At 34.7% G+C, this 18,080-nt stretch overlaps 2 protein-coding genes and 1 long non-coding RNA gene across 6 annotated transcripts in view; 1 reads left to right on the forward strand and 2 right to left on the reverse strand.

Moving 5' to 3' along the window:
• ASPP (Ankyrin-repeat, SH3-domain, and Proline-rich-region containing Protein) overlaps positions 1-9,968 on the reverse strand; it is a 602,088-nt gene extending 592,120 nt beyond the window's left edge. Inside the window, exon 1 of the mRNA XM_074125835.1 lies at positions 9,761-9,968. The gene's annotated coding sequence lies outside the window, so the exon portion shown is untranslated. The remainder of the gene's footprint in view (positions 1-9,760) is intronic.
• The window catches only part of LOC141453095 (uncharacterized), a 40,583-nt gene extending 27,817 nt beyond the window's left edge, over positions 1-12,766 (forward strand). For all 4 annotated transcript variants that reach the window (XR_012457785.1, XR_012457782.1, XR_012457784.1 and 1 more), the window contains 2 exons: positions 12,063-12,227; positions 12,625-12,766. This is a non-coding gene — a long non-coding RNA (uncharacterized lncRNA). The remainder of the gene's footprint in view (positions 1-12,062; positions 12,228-12,624) is intronic.
• An 8-nt stretch (positions 12,767-12,774) lies between these two features.
• On the reverse strand, positions 12,775-16,096 carry LOC141452743 (lysosomal aspartic protease-like). Its single transcript, XM_074125141.1, has 7 exons — positions 16,020-16,096; positions 15,406-15,571; positions 15,121-15,244; positions 14,864-14,982; positions 14,546-14,742; positions 13,292-13,417; positions 12,775-12,928 (listed from the first exon to the last, which is right to left on the reverse strand). The coding sequence occupies exons 1-7, from the start codon at positions 16,094-16,096 to the stop codon at positions 12,775-12,777; spliced, it is 963 nt and encodes a 320-aa protein (XP_073981242.1).
• Positions 16,097-18,080: the final 1,984 nt, after the last annotated feature.

Raw genomic sequence — 18,080 nt, forward strand, 5'->3', positions numbered from 1 at the left:
TGGAACCCCCATACGAGACTTAAACGTACCGAACTGTGACAAACGATACAAACGTCTAGCCAGACTACTCGACAAACGCTCAAGAGTCTCACTACAGAACAAACGACGGCTCTATACAGCTCTTCTCACACCAATATGGACTTACGACTCGGAACTTTACGGAACAGCTATAAAAATTCAACATCAATAGACTGCAAACACTCTAATCAAAAACACTCCGCCGCATAGTAGACGCTCCATTCTATGTTAGCAATGCACACAATACATACAGATCTCCAAATTCCACTCATCTCCGAACTTGCGAAAATGCGATATAAAAATTTTCATCAAAAACTCTCATTTCATCCCAACCCTTTAGCTGCAAACTTCTCTTCAACTACGCTACCCTCCAATCCTCCTCGAAGACGGCTGGGGCGCCGTTGGCCCCGTGACCAACTGGGTGACTAATGGCAGCCATCACTGGATGACCGTCATTCACGTTTGCCACGTTATTTATTTATGCACTTATCTCATTTACTTATTGTACCCTGTAGATACAGGTGTAAATTTCAATAAAAGGATAAAATAAAAAAATTATGGCACATTAAAAAGGCTCTGTCACCCTATTAAGTACTCTAAAACCATTTCTCCGAACTTAGGTACAATATCTTCATATTTTTATTAATCTTAGATCATGCTTGAAACTATGCCCGCAACCATAATTACACCTTTTTAAGGGAAAGTGACTTTAATATACGGTTGTCTGGGCAACATCTCCGTTGGGATTTAATAATGGAAAAATCCCTTTTGTCCATTACCATAAACCACCCTAAAAGAACCACCTAGTTTAGGGCGTTCCCTCTGTGTAGAGACGACTAAGATTAGTTCTAACCTTTTACGGGCTAACTAAAACTAAATAAAAATTCTTGTACCTCCTAATTAAAACACATTAAAAACTAAAAGCAATAGATACGTTTCAATAATTAGGGTTAGGAGGTCAATAGATTTCAATTAGTGAGTTCAACTGTAATTTATTATAGTTTTTGGGTTCCCCCCTATTAGCGAACTATTTATCGGGACAAGTTATCATTTTAATTGAAATAAATTTTCATTCAAAAATTATTTTATCTCTTCGTTAATGGTTCAAATTTCTTTAAACAATATAATTAATGTCTATTTTAGTTACAGACCTAGTTGATAGGTTTTGTCCAATTATTATTATTTATTATTATTATTTTTTAATTAATACGTAGTTTTGTCTAGAAAGATGCAAGAACTTCTATATCACTTTCTGGCCTAATTTTTAATTTAATTTAAGGTAAATCTATTTAAGATCTGATTGATTAAGAAGTAACTGTATTGTAATCCATATCGCTTAGGATTAATGGATTTTGGGTAATGGAATTTTTGGTGCTAAGAATTAGTTACTCCTGGAACTCCTAAAACTATTTATAGTAACCAGCCTTTAGGGAAGGGATTAGCTATGCGGTTAGCGACCCTCGAAGCGCTGATTCTGGGTTCGAATTCCTGCTGTTGGGCCTTAGATTTTTTTTCTCTGGCTAGGGAGCTTCTTACAGCTCACTGTCCGGTGATGCGACAGTGTTGTCTGTTATGAGAGAGGACACAGAGGCAGCCAGTGCACTGAATAGAGCTTCGGGCGCCAATAACGTCAGAATAAAAAAAAAAAAAAAAAATAACGAACCTTTCAATGAATACATGCCAGATTGCTTCTCTGATCTTTCTCTTCTGTACCCCTGCTCTGAAGCCAGTCCCTTAGATGTACGAACAAAGGGAGTTTTATTGGCACCAGCACTGGACAACGTTCTGCGTTAAGGATGTATTTTTTTTTTTTAATATTTTTTCGAATTAATCTTAAAATAGTCATCCAACAACGATCAACATGCCCTGGCATCCATCTCACCCGAATAGCAGGGCCAAACATGAGCCTGAATTTGACTTGGGCATAGCACTGATGGCCATAAATGTCGCCTTATCAACCTTTATTGCCGGCAAAAACTACCAAGCGATAAACCATTTCTTTTTAAAGCACAGCTCCAGGCGAAAAGCACTTAACGCTTATCTTAAGTATGCAAAAAAGAGCTGATTAGCCGCCGTCTCTTACCGGAAGAAAGCACACTCCAATAACCGCTTGCCAGTTTACCAAACACTGCCGGAAATCTCCCTGCTTATTACGTATATATATATATATTTTTTTTTTTGCCATAGCTTATCCAGTAGTTGGCTACCATTTTCAATTTCTAACCAGAAACGTTTTAAATATGATAATCCAACAAAATGTTTAATATTTTGTCACAAATGTACATTGAATAACGTAAGTTTATTTTCAAAACCAATAAAAAATTTCCAATTACTACAAATTGATGTAAATTCAAGCGAAACTAAACTCATGTTTCCATAATATGGCTTCACACAGTTCTGTATAAACAGTTTTGTTTACTTTGCTTTTCACTTTACAAGATATTATGTAATTCTTCTCTTTTAAAAGTCAAAACATGTGTTCATGTTGGCAGAGTCGAGTCTGTCAGACTAGATGGTAACTCTAAACTTTCTATGTCCATAAAAGATCTTGTTCCTGTTCCGGATCTTTATTAGTGCAATATTTTGTTTTTGGATGTAATTAATCTTTTTAAAAGAAATACTCTTTCTGAGATGAATCACAGATTGTGATGATTCCTGCAGAGTTTTACTAAGTACGGTGCAACAGTTCTTAGAAAAAAAAAAAAAAAACAACTGGGTTTCGTCTACAAATTTCTCCCAGGGTTTCCTCCACCGTCTAACATCCTTTCAGATCCTGGAAATCGTCCAGCAAATGCAAGCGAAGTCTTCTTCTGCGGCCAGCTTCACGAGGTGGACCATAGAGGAGCTTTTAAGGCACTCTATCCTCCTTCGTAGTCTCTCTATAATCTAACCAGAGAAGACGATCCTTTCTTTATAAAGGGCACCATATCTTCTTCCTTGTATAGACCAATCACAAAGTATGGGACCAAATATCTTTCTTACAACCACCACATCTCAAGCACCCATTTCCGCTTTTTTTAGACAATACCCACATCTCATTAGCACCCAGTCTTATGATAGTTCTGTACAGACAGCCGACAGATAGTTGATACTCCTTTCTATATCACTAACCTCACTCTTCACTGTGACCTCAGCTTCCCATTCGTACAACAACTTGCCAAGACTAAATATCAGATTTTTTTTTCCTTTATTCTTAAATTCGCAACTGCGTAATACATTAACGCAACAAGCAAATATGATAGCTACAGTACGATCGTATTGTACATCATAAACGTGAAATAGAAAACCGAAATAAAATAAAATAATATATAAAGTAAAAACTAAATAAAATAATAAATAAATGAGTAAATAAAATAAAATCACAGGAAAAGGTTGAATGAGGGCCATCCAACGATAAGGATAAGGCGGTTAAAGTAAAATACCGAATGGATTGAATACGAAGGATGGCCTTGTTTATCTCTCGACCAGGTGATCACGAGGCCATCGGCGCCTCAGTCTGCGAGGAGGATTTGACTGGGAGGTTAGTGCAGGACAGGTTGCTGATTAAGGGATAATGGTGTAGGTAAAGTTTGGGGTGGAATTTGATGTGTAGCGGGGACTGGGCAAGGTCAGAAACAAATGGGATTCGCAGGTCGGTGTGGATGGTATGGTTGCTCACGTAGAAGGGTGCATCAGTTATGATTCGAAGGATTTTTGACTGGAGGGTTTTTGGATTCTGTTTAAGTTCGAACGCTTAGCTGTTCCGTACAGTTCAAGTCCGTAAATCCAGTTAGGAGCGAGTAGAGCTGAGTATAGTCGTTTCTAATTTTCTTGCTCAGTCCCTCGCCTTCATTGTGATTCATAAAAATCCAACCGACTTAAATCTGGGGCTTCCTTGCGAACTAAAGATCATCATCGTCATCGATTTCCTGTACAGGGAGCAGCTACCACTGGGTAGTTTCTCTCCTCCTGCACTTCACTATTTACACCTTCACCCATATTTACTTATTGTATATACTTACGTACACGTTGTAAATCTCTAATTACATTTAAAATAAATAAAAAAAGCACCAGCAGTTGTTTACAAAAGCCGTAAAACCCTTATCAATATAGTTAATAAAATTAAAATTGGCACTTTCCTTAAGTTTATTTAAGTGTTATGTCGTGACAGAACTGTAAAAAAAAGAACCTTTTAGATAACTAACTCCAAACTACCGGAGTACGTTTGCACTTCAGTGTTCGTGATCTGTAAATTATTTTTATTTTTTAAGCCGTATTCGTTTTGTTTTGTTTTTTTATTGGTTTTTGGTCATCAACCATAATTTGTGTGACATTAGCTTTAACTATTAACTGTAATTTGTCCAATTTTAAAGTGGAAGCTTTAAAAAATCCATCTTAAAATGTGGAAGTGAGGAAAGCAGGTGGCACATCCGGTGTGACGGTCAAAACGACGTTGTCTTATTACACTTCCTCAGGTGCCCCATTTTCTCAAATTTCGAACCATTAAATTAAATGTTCATTTTCTTACAAACACTATTCTTACTATCAACATTTGAGAGGTACACTGACGGCACCTGAACGGAGAAATGTGTGGACTTGGGGAGCTAAACCGAGCTTAATTAGCTACTATAGTCTTTTAGGCGGAAGTAGTCGCTGTCTGTCTTCGTGCTGCCAAAATCTTAACACTGTGGGGTGAGGGAAGAAATTAATTTCAGGGACGTAATTTCTCTCAGTCGGCCAGGAAGGCTTTGCAAGACTTTAAGTACTTTAAAGTTTTTTTTTTATATTCCAAAAGGGAGAGCGGACTGGACTGCTTTGGATATCCTGAAGGAAATTGGTGGCGAAAATACAAGTATTCCTGCCAGGACATTCCGTTCTCTTGGGCTCGGCAATAGTTCTGTGAAGCTTCCAAAGAGCCTCCAATCTTTGTGCAGCTTACACTTAAGGGCTTACTTAGATCTTCCTAAGAGCACTTTCTTGAATCCAACTGCGTAATGGGGGAAAAAAATAAGCTCCTGGAATTAATAATCTCAAGATATTAGCGCACCTTAAATTAATTATTAGAATTTTAACTAATCTAATAAAAGGAAATCGTGTTGGTCTCCTTGTCAGATTTTATTTCGTCTTGGGAACGACCAAAAAATGTATTTCCGGTTAAATTGAAACAGCACGATAATATGCATATTTTCTTCTATATAACAAGAGGACGTCTTCTGTTGCTTGATATATGAATGGATACATTCAAATAAGAAATACCTATGGGTAAGAAGATCGTGGTGCTGCAGAGGCTCCTACAGCGAGAATTCCCCCCTTCTCCTCTTAACTGGAGTAGACAGCCAGGTAATGGGAAAGTTGAGACTTTTGTGGAGAAAGCGGGGAAGAGAACATAAATAAGTAATGCGATACTTATTGTTATTACTTTATGCACTTGCATGCAACTGCAAACTCCGGTGCAAACTATAATAATACTCTTCATTAAAATATGCAGCTACTGTATCTGCAAGTGAATTGAGTTTTTAGTAGTTTGTGAATAGTTCAATGATTATTTGAAATATTTTATAGCCACTTTTTTCTATATTCGTTTGGCTTATTCACGAATCAAGTTGATGAAACGAGATGTTGATTGGAAAGGAAGATTGTTAATATCTGGTAGATTGAGCAGGGGGACAAACAAGCCAAAAAAAACATCATTCTGGCACAAATATGAATCCCAGTTGATTGCATAAAATTTAAAAAAAATTTAAATTGCAATGGATACATTTTCAAAAAAATAGTATGCATAATTTGGATCGTGTAACCATCTTAAATAGAGGGAAGAAGTCTGAGATAAATGAAAAGATATTTAAAACAGGATGAGTGGAAGATAGTCCTTGGTCCAGGAATTTGAAGTCTGGCCGTCCTAGTGTATGTGGACAAGCAGAAACTTGCTAAAAGGAAAGATAAACAGTGGACAGAGGCTGGATGGAGGGCGATAGATATTAAAGTCCAGGAACCCCTGGATTAGACCGGGATTCGTGGCCCCAGTTTAGCGCTACAAATAGAAGATAGTGAACTAAGTAGCTATGGAACGGCAGGTCGTCCTATTTGTTCCAGGTATTCTGCGTTACATCTGTATCATTCACATCTTCAGCTGGTTGTACCCCTCCCTTATCTGAATATTAGTAAGAATTAAATGTGTTGCGGAAATCGCTAGAAGAAACGCGTTAGACCGGAAACTGAGAATCTCTTGATATTTATAGAATTTTTTTTTTAAAAAGGCACATCTAAAGTCATTGGCTTCCGGAGCTTAGAATTTAATGCCAGTTTTTTTGAGACAGGCTTTTTTTAAGACATCCAACTTATCAAATTTGGATGTCTTGAACCGAGGGAATTGAACCCACTAACCAACAATACCTTAAGCTTTGCGCACCGTGGCACCTTAAAAAAAATAAAAAAATAAAGCATTTTTATGAAGCCATTGGAGTCACTAAACGAAAGGATATTGCTAATTTTTAAAAGTTATTAGAAATCAGTTTTCTTCCTGTTCGATTTCGTAATCGATTAAAATTAATTTCCGTTTCAAGGCCAATAATAATAATAGTCTTTATTTGATTAAAGACTTCCTACTGGTCAACGACCAACCATCGGGGGAATCGATCATCTCATACATTACACAGATTAAATAAATAGATTTGATACATCACTGATAAGATACAAAAACAATGCAATAAGATAGATATAAAGAATATAAACAAAAATAATTACAAAACTAAGAAAAATAAATCAAAAATTTTGTGTGCTTACGTAAAAAAAATTAAAATAAATGAAAAATCAACCACCCGAATTTCAGCTACTAAATTTTTTAATTCGTTTTGCCGTAATTTCGTAGCAATCTTACAGTAATTGATAACCGAATTCCAGCCATAGTCTCCATTTAAATATTTCATTAAATCATCTTTTGACAGTATCTCTTGATTAAAATTATTTTAATCAGATTTCTTTTAATATGGGACAGACAGCTATGAAATGGAAAGTGTCTTCTGTTTGAGACAAGCTGTCTCGAAACAAGTTTCAAGGCTAATGATTCATAAAAAAAATACTGACTTAGACGTAAGTTCCGCATGATGAACCAACCAGAGCATAAAGCAATGTCTTGAGCATTAATTAATTGTTGCTTAATTACGAAAATATTTAATGAAATTTGAAGTTAATATTCTTTTTTAAATTAATACAGTAGTTCCTGGGCCATAGATTTCTGGCTAGTTTAACGTTGTAAACGATTTCTGTTAGTATTTAGTTCCGTCATATCTCCGCATGCGGACATTATTAAGCTTAGTGCTTCTCGAACTTGCTTGTTTCAAAACTTGAGTGCCTATTCCTTTGTTACTCAGTAAGGTGCTGAGCAATCATAAAAAGTGCCTCCTACAAAAATATATTTTTTATTTTGATACTAAACAAGTCAAGTTGTATTATTTGAATTTCTATTCTTTTGGTTCAAACAGAGAATTAAAAAGAATCGTTTTTTAATTGATGAAGCGAATGAATATCATAATTATGGTTACACATTCTAATTACATGTTGGCTAGCCTGTAACAGTGTCTTAATTAATCACGAACACATGTTTCTTCTGACCAGGATGACCTTGCTAATAACAATTATATCTATTTTTTTTATGTGACATTATTACTAAATAGTTGGAATCTTGACGACAATCGTGTATGAATATACGTGTACATTTTTACTTGTTTATTTTTAACGATAATTATTCAATATACGTTTCTATCAGCATTTTTGGCTAATATTATTATCTCGTCTTTGGGTATAATGGGAGAATTATGTTTGAAAAGCAATTTTTTGTCCACCTACACCGATGAGTTGAAGTGGCTTTTCTCCTTTCTACCGTCGCCAGTATTTTTTTGACTTTACCAAGTTAGCCAATCTCGAAGTCCGTATTATATTTTCACAACTCTTCAAGTTCAAATACTCGATCCATTCTCGCAGTACAAGATCTCGCTCATCCGATCTCTATATTCCCCTCACACCGTACTTCATCCTTCGACAAATCCTTCCTAATACGTGCTACCTCTCCGTGGAACTCCTTGCCTTCATCTGTCCGCCATGATCCTACCCTTTCCATCTTTAAATCCCTTCTGTTCAATTATCTCCTTTCTATTCAGCTTCCTCCAAAATAATTTTTTCTTCTTGCCTTTTTTTTTTGGCATTGGCTTTCGCCATACAGCCAGCATCATCGTCTAGGTGCTTATCACTAGAATATTACTCACTCTCCATTCTTACTTATAGATACATTCGCTTCACACATTCATCCCTCTACTATATACAACTATTTACCTCTACTTACAACTAATGGATGGATCAGTACTCTCGTATATTCCTGCCATCCTTATAGCTTAACCCAAATTAAAATCACGTAATCCTTCTCTAATCATTTTCTTACATTCATTCTATAACTTTTAAATACATTCATATTTCATTGCTAGCTCTGCTACAGATTTAAGCACATAGATGTTAGCGGAGAATACTATGTCTTCGTAGCGAAATGGTGCATCTAAATACCTGTATAAGTCGTCAAACATTCGTTTCCTTTCTACTACATAACGTGGACATATCACATTATTATATGTTTGAAATCCTGCTCCTCATTGCAATCTACGCAAAGAGGAGAGATGGACCTTTTTGTTTATCCTGTGAAGATACGAACCGCACACAGCGTAGTTCACTCTCAGCCTGCTTAAAAGTCGTAACAACCTATTTACCAGTGACAGTTCCCTTAGAGTGACGCCCTGCTTTTCACCGTAAACAGTCATATTCCTGTTTGCAAACTCTTTAAACAGTTTAATCTAAACCGGAAGCGACACGCTACTGTAAAAATTTGTACACGTTTTGTGAAAGTCTCTGTTAAAATTTGCGAGAGAATTTCCGCAATACTGTTTTCTTAAAATCTCTTTTTCGAACTCATAGAGCATCACGTAATTTTTATAAACATAACTCCAAAAAAATAAGAAGAATGAGAAAAAATAAAAGTATTGCTTATTATCAAAAGTATTATGTAAACAAAGGAGCTTGTTAGCTAGCGCTTAAAATAAATACATTTTTAAAGAATAAAGCTCAAGCTTTTCAGCTGTTATTCCTAAAAAAGAAAACACATTCCTTACAAAATGAAGTAAAAATAATTATTAATACTTTATTTTTCTTTTTTTCCTCTCGAGTTATTTTGTTTATTTTATCTGTGAGTAAGCTAAATATATTTGAGTTGCCCTTGGTCCAGGGAGTTAGGTGAATCTATGTGACCTTGCCGCACACTTCAAGGTTACACTTATCATATATTTGGTTTCGCACCTTCTTAAATTTTTTAAGCTCTCAAAATTGAAAAATTAAATAAAATTTACGTTTGTTAGAAATAACTCAAAAAATTAAATTAATTCATTGCAGTAATAAATGGGCTTCCAAAAATATTTATTATTTAACTATTTTTGGAGGGAATAAATAGGAAAATACTGTAATTACCCAATAAATACTAGCTTTACATAATTTATTTACGCGACGTTTTTATTTAATTATTATAAATTTAAAAATAAATATTTTAATTCTTAAATAAATCTCGTAGGAATTGTTTATTATTTCAAAATTTATCAAATTTAGAATCAAAATTTCAAAAAAAAAAGTGGGACAAGTAACACCCTTTGTGGCGATAATAAGAACTAAAGGTCTTTAAAAAAATAAAATAAATATTAAGGGTCAAACCCTTTATTTTATTTATTTTTACCTTAGGTACTATATCCAATGGAAATTGATTTTGAATCCATAGAATTTTTTTTTGGAATTGATTAACACCATTAAAAAACAACAACTAAAAACTAAAATGCACTAAACTGACACACAAAATACGTCACAAAAAACACGGCCTCTAATATAGTAAAAAAAGACCAGCGCACCTTTCATAATAAAAATCCGGAGATGAACTGAAGTTAGATTCCCGCCTGACTAAAGACCGGCTTATTTAGTACATTCTCCTCGCCGACATGTAGCGCCACTACTCAGCGTCCCCTCCATCCTGTTGGTTTGCTGCTGCTGGCAATTAGCTTTGGCCAAGATTTTTTTTAGCTTTTATGGTAATTATTTGTAAGAGAAAGTGGCGCGTTCAAGATTAAACCGGAAGTAGGGATTTAAAAAAATAAAAATGGACCAAGTGCCATAACATCTTTTTATCGCGTGGACTATGTCTTGAATATACGAGGAATCTTTTGATTAACCCGCAATTTTCAGCCTAATCATTTAAACTTCCTTAACACTGGGTATATACGTGATAGTACCGTACATAACACCGAAATAGCTCGCTAGAGACTTCCCTAAATCTTTTCTCCCAAAAGGGTCTTTAATATTTATTTATTTATTTTTTTAAATAAGCTCTAAATAAGTGCTTTAAGTTTATAGTCTAAGCCATTTGGGAAGTCAAGCATTACATTACTTCCGGGGCCGAGAGATTTTAGCCGCTAACTTTATGCCATGTCCAAGAGGAAATACACAAATTAAAAATATTAAAACTGTCCGGTTGGACAGTTGTTTAAGGGTTGATCGTCAAAAACTGCACGAAAAAGCGTAACGTTGAAAAACACCCAACTTTGACAATTTTTTTTTCTCTTTTACTAGAAAAGATAAAATTCCCAAATTTTCTTTGAAATATAGGGAAAATCCTCCTTTGTAACTGTAATTTTTTAGAACAACCTAGATCAAGCAGATAATATTTTTAACTTTCTTATAGTTTTCAATCTAGTGCATCAAATTTACCTTTTGAAGTATGCTTTTTTTCATTTGTTTATTTATTTTGCAACTGAAATCAATGCTCAAGAAAAAGAAGAGATGAGAGATAAGGAAACTGTGCAGATACATACACCCGCACATGAATGTGCACCCAAAGAAGTGAATGGAGTGAACGACGACCATCCAGTGATGGAAGCCGTTAGTTTGTTCTGTTGGAAAGCGCAGTAACCTTCCTAGGAGATCGGCGTTACGTGTTGAGATGGCCGCGTGGCCACCGGATTTGAAAGAAGTGTTATAGTAGACATGTTGTGCCTCAGAGGGTTGTAATGACTGTGTAGATTTTAGTGGTCGGCTTGCAAGATCATTTTAAAAGTCAGTTACTCTTCAGGTCGACTAAGATAAGACTTAACAAGACCCTTATCCGATTCATCTTTACATACACCTCAGAGTGCTGGGTCACCACCAGAAATGATGAACTTGTTCTCCTTAGGTTCGAAAGAAAAATTCTTCGAAGGATCTACGGAGCCAATTTGAATGGCGAAACATGGAGTAATGCAGAACTAAGGAGTTTGTACAGGGACGTCGACGTGGTGAGTGTGGTGAAGCTTGGGCGCCTTCGTTGGGCAGGACAAGAATCCTGAGGAAATACCACACAAGATAATAAAAGAAAATATACATGGCACGTGACGGGCGGGCAGACCGAGGTCGCGATGGAATGATGGTGTTTCGAAGGATGCAAGAACTCTCCTTGGTGTCCGAAACTGCATGGTGGCCGGCATTGGACCGGAACAACTGGCAAACTTTGATAGAGGAGGTCAAGATTGGCGCAAGCGAGTTGTAGCGCCAATTAGGAGGAGATTTGAGTGGAGTTTTGTGTACCGAGATTGGGGCTATTTCAGAGATGAGAGGAATATTTAGATCAGAGTGTATTTTGTGATTGGAGATGTAGAAGGGAGCTTTAATTGTTGTTCTTAGAATTTTAGGACTGTAAGGTTTGAAGTCGGTTGATGTTCGATTTTTTTGGCGCTTCTGTAGTGCTGTATAACGTCCGTCCATATTGGGGCAAGTAGAGCGGTATATAGTTATCTTCAGTACTTTAGAGTCAATTTAGAACGTTCATCCAGAAGACTTGATGCATGTTTTAAAAAAAAACTTTTGGATAAAAGTGTTTAAAAATGATCTTTAAAAATTCAAAAATAAATTCACCTTTTTGTCCCTAGCCAAGAAACAGATTGCATCCATGCTCCATTTTGTTCTCGTAGGAGTCCTCCAAAAAGATAAGTTTTTTTAAAGAAACTCATTTTCAGGCCAATACATCTTTAGCGCAGTTCCAGCAGGAGAATCGACCTATTCTACCAGTACAGCACTTCCTTCCTTAAAGGACTATACTCAGGATTGAACTCTTTGCTAACCAGTACACCACAAACTTGCAACCAAGGATGACAGAGTTAGGAAATGCATTTCTTATACAGGTAAATGGTTTTTTTTTTTTTTTTACATTCATTTCTTACAATTAAATCTCAAGTTATTAAAATTATACAACTACAATCACAGTCTTTATTATAGTAACTCATCCCAAATTATTAGAATATTGATTTCCATCCTCAACGCAAACGATCTGCAAAGCCAATTCTTCCTTCAGTTACATTAAATATGGTATAATATCGTCCTAGAAATACATCTCCCAAGATCCATTCCTCGCCTCCCAGTTCCATTCCAGCAATACCGATTAAACATTTAGTCCAGAAAATGTAAGATTTAACCTAAAATTTGTAACAAATATTTATTTAATTTATAGATATTTAAAACAAAAGTCATTGTAAATAATTTATTTAAATTTACTTTGATGATATAATCTTTTCCTTCCAGCCTGAATGCTTGGTTACCAATGATGAACTCTACTGGCGGAAGTTGATCAACTTTGTCGCAGTCCACCTTAATGTAGGATAAATTATTTGTATATTGTTCAATTATTTATTAAAAATTTATCAACCATTTATTATTATTAAAATTCAACCTTCAACTTACATAAGCATCTGCTCCATCAACGCTAGCTCCGATGGTGGTATAAAACTTATTTATCACTTCCGTTTCACCAATAATTAGAGAAGCTCCCGTATCTGCTATAGCTAGCACATCGTCTAAATCGATTTTTAGATCGCCTACTTTCATTCTATAATTTATTAAGATTAAAAAAAAAATTTTTTATAACAGTCACGTAAATACGAGTATACAGAAAATTTACTCTTACTTCTGGTAAATTGCAAATGAAATTTGAGAATTACCGGAATTGTACAGGAGTTTACTTGTAAAACCGGAAAGAAATGTTTTTTTTTAGCGCTTTTTCAGTATCGATCTTGCTTAGGCTTGAAATCGATTTATTAAAATAAAATCTATAATTGTAATCATGGCAGTAAGGGTATGTCGTGTAAGATTTATTATATTTGAATTGACTAAATTATTATTTAGCCAGCAATAACAACACACAATCGTATGAATTGCAGTAGACGAAATTTAAAGCAAATTTCCAACTTACCCATCCAATTTAAATTGCCAGAATGTTGTTTCAGTTAAATTCACATATCTAAGTGTAGTTTTGTTGTATTTTGTTTCATCAGTACCACCGAATAGAATTTCACCACCAAAACTGTCTTTTTCATCCCTAAAACAAAAGATTTTTTTCGGTTTATATTAAATCACAGTTTCGAATAGCTTTCAAAGAAAAAAGACAAATCCTTCAAAAACCCTACGGAAATTCTAGTTTAGTTTTAAAGTGCGTGTGCTAAATTTGGTCGGAAATCTATGTACGAGCGATAATTAAGAACTTAGCGCCATCTTGCATATTGTTTTATATTGAGAAGCATTTTTTGGCAGGAAGTCCTAGTGGGAGAAGAAATCCCAGATTCTCTTAGCGCACGCGCTTTTCCGATCAAAAATTTTTTTTTATCCATTTTCCACTGGGACAACATTAAGGTGAACAATTTTTATGGTAAAATTTGATTAAGGAGGAAGTTGTTTTGTATTTAAGACGCACGTAGATCTGAGGTTATTAGCGCCCGCAGCTTTCCCAAATGCACTGCCAGCTTACGGGCAGAATGCTCTGGTTATAGACAACACCAATCAGCTGTAAGATGCTCCTAGGTAGAGAATAATCTAAGCGCCAGCAATTAACTTCGAACCCCGGGTTCTCTGCGTTGGAATCCCAGTATAACTTCGTTTAATTTTTATTGAATGGTCGCTATAACTAGTTTCGACGGCCGAGATTCTACCCTACAAATTTAGTTCAACTGAACAAGCGTATTTTTTTTTTTTAATTATTGCTTTTTATTATGACGAGAAAAGCAATTGACTGACGCGACATTACACTTCCTGAGAGCACTTTATTATAATCTATTATTTCACAATTCATTGATAAAGTACTTGATATAATCGACAGATTCCACAGATTATTTGTAAATATTTACTTTTAAATAAATTAATTCATCTGAAATAATGATAATATTTTAAAATCAGCTATTTGGAGTGGGGAAGAATTAGCTGAGTGGTTAGCGCACTTTGGATTCCATCACTAAGTTCCTGGGTTCGAATTCAGCTGCTTAGGATTTACTCTTCCTCAGGAGCTTCTTACAGCTCACTGTCCGGTGATGGACAGTGTTCTCTGTTACTTGAGATCACTGTCCAGGGACAGGCAGTGCGCTGAAGAAAGAGCTCCGGGTGCCAATGCAATGATCCCACAGTTGTTGACGCGCCTTATAAATCATAATAATAATTACAAAATTTGTAAAAATACCTGTTCAAATAAATAGAAAACACGAAATCAGATATTAATTTTTGATGGTACATATTATAATGCACAGGCGACCCATATTCAGCTAGTTCACTAAATCCCAGCCCCATAACGCCATCAAATTCTGAAAAGACAAATGTCATCCCAGGTTCTTCTATTGCTTCGGCAAATGTTTGATTTTTAAGAAGCATTCCACCAATCTGTTGAAAGAATAAAAAAAATATATATATATTCCCGTTTTAATTGAGAAATCTCTTGTAAATTATCAGGATTCTTTTAGATGACAAAGTCCTTCCTTGGACCAACAACAAATTTACTCACTCGCACTTCTTCCTCGCCAATTCGTCCCACCATACTTCCAGTAACATAAGAAATTCTCATTTCTTTTCCAACATCATGGTAAGTAGATGATTTGGTGTGATCATATTTATTATGAATCCCTGAAAAAAAAAATTAATTATATTCTGTATTAATTTTTTAATTAAAAAAAAAATCCACTGTTAGTTACGGCAAGCACAATGGAGTGCACAATAATTCTAGTACAAACAAAGAATAGCAAATCAAAACCAGAGACCTACAGCAAGCTAAATTAAAAAAGGAACATTGCTTCGAGGGGACCCATAAATCAGAGGAGCCCGTGTCAATCACAACCAGGAACCTCTGGGGTGGACTGCCTAGAAATATTTCCCCATAATATTCTGCCTGCAATCAAAAAAAAAAAAGATTTCATCATTTTATCACTTATCTATTTCTAGACAAGTTATTTTCTCTAGTTTTGTAATAACTTTAATTGAATTTAGCCATTACAACATTAGTGACACAGCAGTCTTCATTAGCAGTCTAAATCTAGATCATCAACTTACATTCATATGATTCAATAGTTTAACTTTTCCGTAATCGGCTGCTTTTAATATTTTCGAGGTAGCCTTTAAAGTTTTGTACCTATGGAATTGTTCCCTCCATTGGTTTAATGCAGTACTGTACTCGCTATAAGATTTTAAGCCTATTTTACGCCGATGAAGAGTCAACCTAGAAACAAAAACAAAATCCAACTTATGCAACCACCTACTACGTCAAATTAAAGACTTTTTCTTCCCCATGAGCATTAGGATGGTGTAGCCCTCTAGGTGGAAGGAAGGGATATTGATTAAAGATATCTGGATCTCATGATGCTGAACGTTTTGAATCAAAGTTTCTGTAAAAATTAGGCAGCCAGTGAAACTGGTCAGTATTAAATAAAAGATATAGTGTAAAAATAGGTAAAAAAAAAAGACTATAGACTGAGTTAATCTTACTTCTACGACTGAATGGTAGAACACCAAATTTAGTTGTGCAGATTCTCTTTAGTATAAATTTATTTTTGCCTTATCCTAATTACAGTTCATGTAATGGAACCTCCATTTCATGTTCTTAAAAGGATGATTCTAGGATTGAGGATCTATTTATAGGTCAAAACCTCAAGTTTGATGCTTCTTACGTCCTATTCTCTTTCAAATTGATGGGCCACGTTGTCGAGTTATCACTTAACAATCTTTTTAAACACCCATTAGCCATCATACATTATGCACATTTTAATCTGATTATCGTATTCTAGTGTGGCAAAATTAATTATCTCCAAAACAAAACTATGACCACGTGTAAATTCATTTAATACAAATACATCTTCACTGCTGAGGGTGATAAAGAGGAAATATATAATACATAATAAAAATATATAATACTATATATCTACTTGAAATACCCAAGATAATAGTGGGGCTATTAATTAACCCTATTTATAATGCATAACAAAATACATTAATTCTTTGTGAACACCTATATGAATTTGTCACCATATCCTAGTAAATTTTGCGAAGTGAATTTTAAAACAAGAGATATTGGGAAATTAAAACAAAGTTCAACCTCAAATAATTATTATAGCAAAATTGCTCTTTTATTTAAACTAAAAGATTCACTAGATATCAATTTCTATTTAGAGTAAATCACCTGAACTGAGCATGGACCACAATTCCCAGTAAACACAGCAGGAACACTAAACGAAAGGCTCCAGTGAACATTATTGGCCAAAAACTGTCATAAATGAGGTAAATTCGTATTTAATAACCAAGTGAACAGATAACGGTGTTCCCTTTTTTAATGTATGTATCAAAGATAAGAATATATCAAAAAGAGATTTGGTATTATTTATTCAAGATAGAGAATACAGACTATTCAGTTCAAGTGAATAAAAAAACGATTTCATTTTTTATTTTAATTGGTGACTTTATATATTTATTAAATTGCTTTCTGAAAAAAGTCAATTAACTTTTATTTTATCACATAAATACATTGTTCAGAAAATTAAATACTTACCTAGTACATTAAAAATCTTTTAAATTATTATTATTATTCATTTAAGCAATCTCAAGCCTGTACTTAAAATTTTACTCTTTTATGCAAAGAATAGTGCTGAATCATTACAATTCCTTTACAGACGAAAAAAATTGCAGAACCTACATTCATTGATGAATACAAACCAAAGATATCATCCAGCAACTGCGAACTTTTACGAAAAGTTCAGCAAAATAAAATAAAAAAAAAGAAAAACTGTTTAAGATAAATACTAATATTTTGAGTCAAGTAAGAGCATGTTTAGAAATGCTCATTCAATATCTATTTATCATTTATTATATCAGTAACAACAAAGAAACCACAATCAATGAAGCTATAGTCGTAACAAAGCCCAGTTGTTATAGCTAAGGTTGATCTGTTTCTATTCATTTACTAAAATAAAAAGGGAAATAGAGGGAACTACGACCTAGTTTGGGCAGAAGTAGAGAGTATTTCGGTAAGAAGAAGTAACTTACAGGCCAACCCTGGTTGTTATAACTAAGGTTGATCTGTTTCTATTCATTTACTAAAATAAAAATGCAAATAGAGGGAACTACGACCTAGTTTGGGCAGAAGTAGAGTGTATTTCGGTAAGAAGAAGTAACTTACAGACCAACCCTGGTTGTTATAACTAAGGTAGATCTGTTTCTATTCATTTACTAAAATAAAAAGGGAAAATAGAGGGAACTACGACCTAGTTTGGGCAGAAGTAGAGGGTATTTCGGTAAGAAGAAGTAACTTACAGGCCAACCCTGGTTGTTATAACTAAGTATGATCTCTTTCTATTCATTTACTAAAATAAAAAGGGAAAATAGAGGGAACTACGACCTAGTTTGGGCAGAAGTAGAGTGTATTTCGGTAAGAAGAAGTAACTTACAGGCCAACCCTGGTTGTTATAACTAAGGTAGATCTGTTTCTATTCATATACTAAAATAAAAAGGGAAATAGAGGGAACTACGACCTAGTTTGGGCAGAAGTAGAGGGTATTTCGGTAAGAAGAAGTAACTTACAGACCAACCCTGGTTGTTATAACTAAGGTTGATCTCTTTCTATTCATTTACTAAAATAAAAAGGGAAATAGAGGGAACTACGACCTAGTTTGGGCAGAAGTAGAGGGTATTTCGGTAAGAAGAAGTAACTTACAGACCAACCCTGGTTGTTATAACTA

This window comes from Rhodnius prolixus, unplaced genomic scaffold, assembly GCF_049639745.1.
Source record: "Rhodnius prolixus isolate KJV_2025 unplaced genomic scaffold, Rpr scaffold_3, whole genome shotgun sequence".
Lineage (NCBI taxonomy): Eukaryota > Metazoa > Arthropoda > Insecta > Hemiptera > Reduviidae > Rhodnius > Rhodnius prolixus.

Excerpts from the sequence above, each read along its gene's own strand:
- LOC141452743 (XM_074125141.1), bottom strand. The coding sequence starts at position 16,096 with ATGGCTAATGGGTGTTTAAAAAGATTGTTAAGTGATAACTCGACAACG. Across the intron at positions 13,418-14,545 it reads TTTTCTATTTATTTGAACAG|GGATGAAAAAGACAGTTTTG; the intron begins GTATTTTTACAA and ends CTTTTGTTTTAG. Across the intron at positions 12,929-13,291 it reads TGGCAATTTAAATTGGATGG|AATGAAAGTAGGCGATCTAA; the intron begins GTAAGTTGGAAA and ends AATAAATTATAG.